The sequence below is a fragment of the Chaetodon auriga genome, chromosome 24 (assembly GCF_051107435.1).
Source record: "Chaetodon auriga isolate fChaAug3 chromosome 24, fChaAug3.hap1, whole genome shotgun sequence".
NCBI classification, from domain to species: Eukaryota; Metazoa; Chordata; class Actinopteri; order Chaetodontiformes; family Chaetodontidae; genus Chaetodon; species Chaetodon auriga.
In genome coordinates, this window is record NC_135097.1 from 5,253,828 (window position 1) to 5,264,308 (window position 10,481).

The window sequence follows — 10,481 nt, forward strand, 5'->3', positions numbered from 1 at the left end:
TCTACCAACTCTCACTCCTCCACACACACTTCAGAGAAACTTACCAAAGCTTTCTATTGTCTACGGGTCTACACGCACAATTCTACACGGCCGTTTTATTTCACTCTTCACTGTAACCTTTGAACATTTTTGGCCTCCTCTGTTTGAAATGAAACTGTTTTAAATATCCCAATGCACCGTTCATGAACCGATTACCTCACCAAGGAAAAACTTCATTTGCTCAGGTGACATTTTGTCATAGATACCAGTTTATTCATTGCTCATATTTGCCTCGATTGTACATTGTCATTCACAAAGAAGCACCAGAACCACAGTGATATTTTCTGGTTAGCTGTTAGTGTTTTCATTTTTTACATTTTTTTATTTTTATTTTTTTTAAACTTCAGTGTTTTGAGCCAAACTAACCAAAACCATCAGAGCTTGAGTTCCTGCATTGTGCTGTAAAGACATACAGCAGAAGACACGCAATTATACACAGACTCTCTAAAGTGGAGGAGCATGCAATGGTGCCAAATGGTGGACATTTAGTGCAGGGAGACTGCTGTCTCCCTACACCTATTGGTCAAGCTTCCCCTCATGTCTGTCTGGGGCTACTGACCTCCATCTTTTTGTAGCTTCTTATATCAGGATTAATTTACTTTTGTTATTTGTTATTGCATTTATCAGCTTCATTGACTCTGTTTTTCTTTCCACACCTCCGTCCTTCTGGAAACCAGTGTGGCTGGTTTTATAGAACAAACATGTTATGATGTGCGTTCTTGACACACTGTAAATCCTTCTTGTTTGTTCCTCTTGGGCTTCAGTCCCTTTCTTCCCTCACCCATGCTCCTAGAGCACCATGCTGAGCTTATATAGCCTACTAATCCTGCCCCCAACTGACATTAGTTTCTCCCTTGTCTTTGTTCATGTCCAGTGACTTAATAGAGTACTTTGTAATTTGATCTATGCAATTCAATTCAAAAGACTCTTAACTACATGTAGTATAAAGAGCATATGTAACCCACCTGGTGCGTGTTTCACCAACCCTGCAGGTATATCTAAGGTCTAGGCTCTAAGAGGAGACAGGCACACAATGGAGCAGTAAAGGAAATGAAATCACTCTAGTCCTTCCCTTAATAACTCACACCAAAACCAGATAACATTTAACGTTACTGTATTAAATCTTTTGTTCAACTTTTCTATTTTTTCCACTTCCACTCAGAACCATAAACTTCCATAGATCTTTCTTTCTCCCATCTACAGTAGTACAATTTCCATTGTCTTTGTTACTAGAACATTTAACTTTGTAGTTCGGCCATGAACAAAAATGACACCCACAACTGGACAAATTTCACTCCAACTAAAATATTTCAAATTTGCAACAAAATTTGGCTTAAACAATTACGTTCGAACACAGTGTACTTAAATCACAAAATTTAAATTGTTGGGACCCAACCAAAAAGAACAATAACCAACAACAACAAAAATCTATGCTTTGCATAAAGACAGCAAGGTGAGTATGAATTGGTCTTTGGTTACTCAACCCAAGTTTAAGAATTGTAGCTACATGCCATGGTAGGACATGAAAGAGTACAGGTGGAAAGGGAGAGAAGAACAGAGGAGCTCGGTGAATCATTGGAAGGCCCCCGACAGTCTCACCCTATAGCAGCATAACTAGGAGCTGGTCCAAGGCAAGCCTGAGCAAGCCCTAACTGTAAGATTATTAAAAAGGAAAGTTTGAAGCCGACTCTTAAATGTAGAGACGGTCTCTGCCTATTAGACAAAGACTGGAAGATGGTTCCACAGTAGAGGAGCTTGATAGCTTAAGGCTCTGGCTGTTAGGATCCACTAAGCTGTCCCTTCCTCATGTTCCCTTCTCCCCTTTTCCCTTGGTGTTATTTGTCTGTCTGTCTGTTCCCCTGTCTGTCTGAGACTGGGCGTGCCTCCTACACTCTCTGCTGGCTCCATATAATCACCTGCACATCAGGCTCATCAGACCTGCACTATTTAAGGTTGTCTTTCTGCATCACTGCTCGCCAGATCGTCCTGATCTCTCCTGTGTGGTATGTCTTATCTCCATGTGATTGTCATAGTAGAAACTATTTGGAATTCCCTCTTTTGACTTTGCCAAGATAGAACTCTTGTTGGATTTTTGTTTTGGTGCCCCATGTAGAGTTTCAAAAAAGTGTCAAATGATTGGGTTGAGCTCATTTTATTCTTTTAATGGATGAAAGAATAAAAACAGCTCAAGTTGTCCTTACTTGAATACTGGGTGCGTATCTGTGACGTCCATATTCAACATGTATTTGCTCTGTCCTTCAAGCATCTCCAATCCTGATCGGTCGTGTTTCAAAAGCGACACGTTTTACCCGCTGAGCTTTGTTGGCTTGCTCAGATCTGTTTTTTTTGGTCATTTTCCCTTGATTTTTGTGTTTCTACCTCTTGCATTTATTGTTGATGTTCGACTGGTCTGCTAAGGCTGTTTTATTACGAGTGTGTTATTTAGGAAGATCAACAAGGTTGACATCGTTACCTCCAGACAGGTGGGAGTGTCCCAACATAAAAGAGGCCAACTGTGACGGGCTCTGAGACCTCGAAGGTTAATAATCATGGCAAAGCATTAATTAGACATTCCCACATTTTCATGTTTCTACCACCGCTCTTTACAAATGGCAAACATTTTGGCTCCTTCTGTTATGAAGTGGTTTTAATTATCCTCATGCACCTGTGGTGGAAATCTGTATGATAAAGAACAGTGACAAGGATCTGCCTTTCTGGAAGTTTATTAAAGCATTTGCAAATGGCTGAAGAACAACACAGTCAGCTGGTACATCTTCTACTGTCTGGCACTTTTATCACATAGCAACAGAATGTAGATCAAAGATTCTAATACATTTTGCACACCATTTATATATTGATTATTTTTATAAAGTTAAAAAAAAAAAAATCACTTTTAAGATATTGATTATTAATATTTGTCTTATGCATTGTAAACAACAAAGAAGAGCATCAGAAGGTAGCCAAAATATGATATGATTCTATTGTATCATGATGTTTTCTGGTTAGCACTTACAACAGGAAAAGGTATTTTAAACAATTGTTACAACCTAACGATGAAATATGTTAAAATGTTTTATCTCTGTGGTTATAGGGTGCACATGCACTAGACAACACATCAAAGTGACACTGATTAGCTCATGAAACAGGAATAATCTTTAAAGTTTCAAGCTCAGAAAAGAAGTACAACCTGTTACTATAACATATGAATGAACAACAACAAACATCAGCTCAATGGTAAAATTTTGTTTCAAAGAAGACATCTGTTTCATCTGCAGGAAGATGTGACTTTTTACAGATATACCCTCTCTCTGTTCTTCAAGAGTTGTGGCTCATTTTAAGTTTTAACTTTTCTTTTTGTCCAAAACTTTCAAACAATCAGTTGACAACTAAAAAAAAAAAGCTCCTAACAAAGCACCTTGTGACTTCAGTGATCCCCTGACTTTACATGTAGTGCCACCAGCAGGTCAACGTTTTAACGTATCTTGAGAAAAATCTCAACATCTGCTAGATGAAATGTCAAAAAAAAAAAAAAGAAGAAGAAGTTTGAACATTCCCAAAGGATGAATGCTACTGACTTTGTGATTTTTTCGTTATTCGTTGTTCATTGCTCATATTTGCCTCGGTTATACATTGTAATTCACAAAGAACCACAACTGTTTTGGCAGAAGCGCCTGTCAAACAAGTGACATTATACATGAATTAAGTGATATTTTCTGGTTAGCTTTTACAGCAGGAAATTGTGTCCAGTGTTTTAATGGAGGACAAGAATTGTTTAAAATATGACTTTTTACAGATACACCTTCTCTCCCTTCCTCAAGAGTCGTGGCTAATCACATGTTTCCACTTTACTTACTTGTTAAATTTAAGAGACTCAGAGCTCCATTACTGACAGCCTCTGCTGTCTTCAGTACAGCCTCCAGTGGTGTTTCTGCTTCCTCAGCTTCATAATATCCTGTAACACCTCCTATCACCCCTCCCACTACAGCAGATACCCCTGCACCTATGCCTAATGATAATCCAACTGCTCCTGCTCCTCTTAATACGGCTGCTCCTCCTGGTGCGGCTGCTCCTCGTAGTGCGGCTACTCCTCCTGCAATTGCTGCTATGCTTTTTATGGGCTCTAAAATTGTGACAACCTGTCTAACAAACGCTGTGACACCAAATAAACCTCCTAACAGCACACCTGTTCCAACACTTGCTAATGTGACTGACAGCCTTCTGAATACGTCCCTCCTAGCCTGCCCCTCTGATCTCTGTCTCATTCTTGATGACAGTCTAATGCGCTCCTCCTCTTGGTTTATCATTTGCTGCACCGCTTGTAGCATCTCATTAGTGTAGTATCTTCCGTTGTTTTCCCTCACCATCTCATCTAGTGTGTTAAGCAGCGCCTCCACCTGGAACCTATTGCTCCTGTATTCATCCTCTGAATTTCTGTTCCAGTATCTATTATCAATGACGTGACACCGGCCGCCACACCTCCTCACCAGGTCACGCACCCTCCTATTCTGTTGGACCAGATCCTCGATTGTCTGTCTTTCAGGGAGCTGGTCGCCATGAGTGAAGACAACTGTTGCATATCTGAACACCTCTTCAGAAAAGTACCGGTTTATTCTAGTGAAGACAGCCTGCTCATGCTCTGTGAATCTCTCCACTTTAAGCACGATGAGAAAAGCGTGAGGCCCAGGAGCGCACTCCATGATACACCTCACGATCTCAGATTTCAGCTCCTCCTCAGGTTTGTGTGTGTCGAAGAGACCTGGAGTGTCGACCAAAGTGATGCTTCTTCCATTGACAGATCTGGTCTCTGCTCGGCATTCACTTGTTTCAGAGCTGAGAGTACTGCCGACAGTGAACAGCTGCTCTCCAACTATGGTGTTGGCCAGGTAGCTTTTCCCAACTCCAGTTTTTCCCAAGATGACAATTCTCATTGTGTTTGACTGTGAAAGACAATAATTACACTGTACATTTGGCTTTTGGGAGTCTTCAAATATAAAAACACTCATATAATCACAATTAGAATAAAAACTCTCATTGACCAACAATCACAATGAACACACTGAAGCAGTTTATACTTATAAAATAGCTGCAATACCGTAAGAAGGAAATGAGAAACGGTGTCAGTGCATAAAAAGAGACCCACAAGCACATTATTGAACAACATCTTATGTTATCTAAGCTCTTCTAACAGTCCCAGTAACTGTTTCACAGTGTAAACTAATCTGTTAAACATGTCAAACAGCACAGAGTTGAACACATTTTTTATGGCAGGACGGTAGAAAGGATCTGCCCTCAAAGAAGACTCACAAACACTGAATGCATGCATGTGCGCATGCTATTGTGTGTGCTTAAGATATAATTATACAGACAAAACAAAAAGAGAATCATTATGTCTGATATGGATTACTTGTCTTATCAGTTTTTTTATAGCAGCGAAGAAGACTCGTCCTTTCACGAAGGAAGCTGCACGCTTGGCTGCTACATTTATTAGCTGGCACTGATTCAATCACCAGAGTTGAGTCATTTCAAATGTGATCACTTCAAGGATAACAGCAGTAATCTTTACTCACCGTTAGAGGAGGAATCAGTGAAGAGGAGGAATCAGTGAAGAGGAGAAATCAGTGAAGAGGAGGAATCAGTGAAGAGGAGGAATCAGTGAAGAGGAGGAAGAGTGAAGAGGAGAAATCAGCTGGATCTAGCAGACCACCACCCTGTGTGTCTTTTCTCCTGTGCTCTGACTCTGCCTTTGTTCTCCTTTTACTTTCACTTTCACTTTCCTGGAAATGGTGGGAGAGGGGTGTTCACAAAACTGGACTGGACTGCCATCAGGCATCCAGATGTGATATTACATGGAATTTTCCTGAAGCACTATGTAAACGACTTTAATATTACCTCTGCAGTGATTGTTATGTGGGTGTGATGTCAGACGATGTAGCGCTACACTGTCCCCTTTTAGCTTGTCTCGACATTTTATTTTGCAAGGCGGCCGCTGTTTCCTCCTGCCGTACTTGGAGAGACTTCCACGCCGTTCTTCCGGCGCAATGTTTAACTTAAAGGTCGTCGAGGGTACAGGTAAATGTTTAAACGGCCAAAGTATCGTCATGTATATGCATGGAGGTTACTTTTAAGGTGGTGTACTTTCTAACTGTGAACAAACATTTAAGTTCATTTAAAGCAAGATACGTGTAATACATTGCACTGTTGGTAAGGGTCATATTTGTTGTAAGCTTCAGAAGCATTTTATTTGCCATAGGAACGAGTACTGTAAATCTGTATGCGAGTTGTGAAGCTACAGGAAAGTGTTTCTCTGTTTATCTCTTCTGTAGTTTTCACGGTGCAACACAACGAAGATGAAATAAAGACACCTGTGTGAAACTCTCTGCGTCTTGCTTATTTGAGCCAAGAGGCCGTTACACACTACACCGCATCTTTCTCATTCTGACCTGTGTAGACAAAGGAAAGGGATGACAAAGCTTTTTTGTTTTAAAAGAGTTGAAGTCCCTCCTGCGTTTGTCCTCCATGTGTAACAACTCTGGAGAAACTGAGACTCAGGTGCAGAGAAAAACTCAGGAGACGGAGGTACAAACAAAGATCACTGTCTTTATAAGTATCCAAAAAAAAACAAAGGGCAAAATGAAACAAGGAATCCAAAAAGGCTAACAAAAGAAACAGACAGGGAAAAAAGCCAACACTGAAATAAGAAAACGAACAGGCAAGGTTCCAAATCTCTAGGAAGCGCACAGCTAATGCTAGCAGCTCTGTCATGTGAAACAAAGACAATCTGGCAAAGCCATGAGGAGCTGGTGGGCAAATATACACAGGGAAGGTAATAATCAGGGACAGGTGAGTGAGTGGCCGCAGGTGAGGTTGATGAAGGACGGGAAAACACAGGAAACTGAAACGACACAAGAGGTTAACATTACAAAATCAAACAGGAAACAACATGACCACAATCCAGAATGTTGCACCATGTTCCTTGACCCAGAGGCCGTGTGGACGGCACCTTAAGGGACGGTCAATTCTTTCATCAGTTAAAGACACCAAATGCTCATCAGCATGTGTGTTAGCTCACTTTACATTGCAGTGACATCATGAGGATGTTAGCATGCTGACATTAGCTGTGCAGCCTCACAGAGCTGCTAACATGGCTACAACTCCAACTCGAAATGCACCACAGATTGATTACCAATTAAAAACATTTGTGCTCAAGTCAGTTTCTTTCATCGGTTTCAGTTTATTTATTCAGTCAAAACTGATCACTGTGGCTTCGACGCTGGTAACGTTTGTCAAACTGGACCACAGGCCAGATGATGGTGGCAGTCAAGTGCATGATAACCGCCAGGAGCCCGTAAGATGAAAAACTTCATTTGCTCAGGTAACATTTTGTCATAGATTTCAATTTATTCATTGCTCATATTTGCCTTGCTTATATTGATTGTAACAAATCCATAAAAACATTAACATTTCTTTATCCAGTCATCCAGCTTTGATAGCATAATTTCCAAATATAACACTAATGTAGAAAATGTAGAAAACATTCAATCACTTTTGAATTACTGATAAAATACACATAATACAACCGATCAGACATTACATGTGAATAAACATAATCAGCTTGATGGTTAAATAATGTTTAGAACAGGAGTTTCATTTCATCTTCAGGCTAAATTCTCTCTCCTGCCTTGAAGAAAGACCCCTCATTCTATGTTTTAATTCTGTTTTATCTTTGGCTGCCATGGTCTGTCCAGAACATCCTTTGGTTCATGCAAACCAGGTTGGGCTTCATTGATTTTCGCCTCTGCTGCCATTGTTTCTGCTTCCTGTGGCGTGCCTGCTCCCTCAGCTTTATCGCATCCTGTAGCAACTCCCATCATCCTTCCTGCTACAGCAGCGACTTCTGCAACTTTGCTTGGCGATGCATCTTTTGCAGTACCTGTAAATCTATTGCTCATGTTTGGCTTGGTTATACATTGTAATTCACATATACATTGTAAATGGAGGACGAGAATTGTTTAAAATATGACTTCCATGTGATCTACGGGCAGATATAACTTTTTAGAGATGCACCCTCTCTCCCGTCTTCAAGAGTCGTGGCTAATCACATGTTTCCACTTGACTTACTTGTTAAATTTAAGTTTTTCAGAGCTCCATTCTTGACAGCCTCTGCTGTCCTCTGTACAGCCTCTGCTGTCCTCTGTACAGCCTCCAGTGGTGTTTCTGCTCCCTCAGCTTCATAATATCCCGTAACACCTCCTATCACCGCTCCTACTGCAGCAGATACCCCTACAGCTGTGCCTAATGATGATCCAGCTCCTCTTGCTGCTCTTACTCCTGTTTCTCTTGCTGCGGCCGCTCCTGCTACTCCTCCTGCTGAGGCTGCTGTGGCTAAATTTTGTATGTTTTTTATGGACTTTAAAACTGTGACACTCAGTCCAAGCATCACTGTGACACCAAAAAAAGCTCCTAACAGCACACCTGTTCGAACACCTGCTAATCTGACTAACAGCCTTGTGGATACGTTCCTCCTAGCCTGCTCTCTGATCTCTGTCTCTGACATGTTTCTTGATGACTGTCTAATGCGCTCCTCCTCTTGGTTTATCATTTGCTGCACCGCTTGTAGCATCTCATTAGTGTAGTAGCTTCTGTTGTTTTTCCTCACCATCTCATCTAGTGTGCTTAGTAGCGCCTTCACCTGGAACCTATTGCTCCTGTATTCATCCTCTGAATTTCTGTTCCAGTATCTATTATCAATGACGTGACACCGGCTGCCACACCGCCTCACCAGGTCACGCATCCTCCTATTCTGTCTGATCGCAGCCTGAATTGTCTCTCCTTCAGGGAGCTGCTCGCCATGAGTGAAGACAACTGTTGCATATCTGAACACCTCTTCAGAAAAGTACTGGTTTATTCTAGTGATGACAGCCTGCTCATGTTCTGCGAATGTCTCCACTTTAAGCACGATGAGAAAAGCGTGAGGCCCAGGAGCGCACTCCATGATACACCTCACGATCTCAGACCTCAGTTCCTCCTCAGGTGTGTCTGTGTCGAAGAGACCTGGAGTGTCGACCAAAGTGATGCTTCTTCCATTGACAGATCTGGTCTCTGCTCGGCATTTCGATGTTTCAGAGTTGAAAGGATTGCCGACAGTGAACAGCTGCTCTCCAACTATGGTGTTAGCCAGGTAGCTTTTCCCAACTCCAGTTTTTCCCAAGATGACAATTCTCATTGTGTTTGACTCTGAAAGACAATAATGTCCATTAATTATATTGTACATTTGGCTTTTGGTTATTTTCAAATATCCTCGTGTCCACAAGGACAAAAAAAAAATTCCAATCACAATTTCTTTTTAACTTCCCCGATCTTTGTGAGGTAATTAGGATACTGAAAATATTTGCTCAATAAAAAGTTTCATGCACTGACTTTTCCTCTTCTCATAAAACGCGCTTGCACTGATGGACGCCATTTTCTATAATGAGAAAGTCAAAGGTACTAAAGCCCCACCCCTTCACATCTGGTATCATTGAAAAGCCCTAAATGTCCTCTGCAGATAGCAAAAGGACTTAATTCAGTAGTATGCAGTGGGTGGGAGATATTCAGGTTTACAAATGTCCTCCACAGAGGACAAATTTGAACTACTGGTAGTCAGGAGGATATGAGAAGATACACATGAGCTCAATAGTATTTGGAAAATGGCGGCATGAGCATAACAAGGAAGTGAAGAAGAATACTGGTTGATACAAAAAAAGAATGAGGAACATCAAATCTCTTCCAACAGTACCAATTACTGTTCAACAATATAACCTGATCTATTGTGGTAAAAATCACTGAAGATCTTTTTGCACCATCCTGAAACAATTCTCATATTTATCAAAATATTGATTAAATGTGCATCTGACATATTGAAATAACAGCTGTAGATTACTAAATTTGACATATCTTATTTTGCACAAGCTATTTGATCCTAATACTGAAGCTGCCAAATCAAAATGATCTAATTGGTGAGTTATTGAAGTTTTTGATTTGATACTATGATAAAGTTTAACAGGAGGAAAACGACTCCTGAAAGTCTCAGAAACAACCTTTGGCAGATTGTTTTTTGCATCCATGCAAGACTCTCCAGCATTTCCTATTGGACTGACCTCTTCTTACTGAGCCTGCCTGTCTTTGGCTTCGTCTGATCTCCTTTATCCCAATAAATATGTCAGTCGTCAGTCTCTGACAACCAGTTTTGCCCTGCACATTCTGGTTTTTCTGGGCTTGTTTTGCTATGTGCTTCACCAAACAATGAAATTTTTAATGAAACAATTAATGAAATTTCTGAGTCTTGCAGCTTAATGTTAAGTGTTCAGGCCTGACAGAAATAACTTGAAGAAATTAACTTACTGTTCGTGTTCTCAAAAGAGACGTTCCTGCCGAGCGACAATCAGTGAGAGAGACGAGACTGC

At 40.8% G+C, this 10,481-nt stretch overlaps 2 protein-coding genes across 2 annotated transcripts; both read right to left on the bottom strand.

Moving 5' to 3' along the window:
• Window positions 1-1,044: 1,044 nt before the first annotated feature.
• On the bottom strand, window positions 1,045-4,967 carry LOC143317451 (GTPase IMAP family member 7-like). Its single transcript, XM_076725607.1, has 2 exons — window positions 4,252-4,967; window positions 1,045-1,051 (listed from the first exon to the last, which is right to left on the bottom strand). Exons 1-2 carry the CDS (start codon window positions 4,965-4,967, stop codon window positions 1,045-1,047), a joined length of 723 nt encoding a protein of 240 aa, XP_076581722.1.
• Window positions 4,968-6,869: 1,902 nt separating this feature from the next.
• LOC143317452 (GTPase IMAP family member 7-like) lies at window positions 6,870-10,481 on the bottom strand. Its single transcript, XM_076725608.1, has 3 exons — window positions 10,420-10,481; window positions 8,158-9,273; window positions 6,870-6,931 (listed from the first exon to the last, which is right to left on the bottom strand). The coding sequence occupies exons 2-3, from the start codon at window positions 9,260-9,262 to the stop codon at window positions 6,870-6,872; spliced, it is 1,167 nt and encodes a 388-aa protein (XP_076581723.1). The 5' UTR covers window positions 9,263-9,273; window positions 10,420-10,481.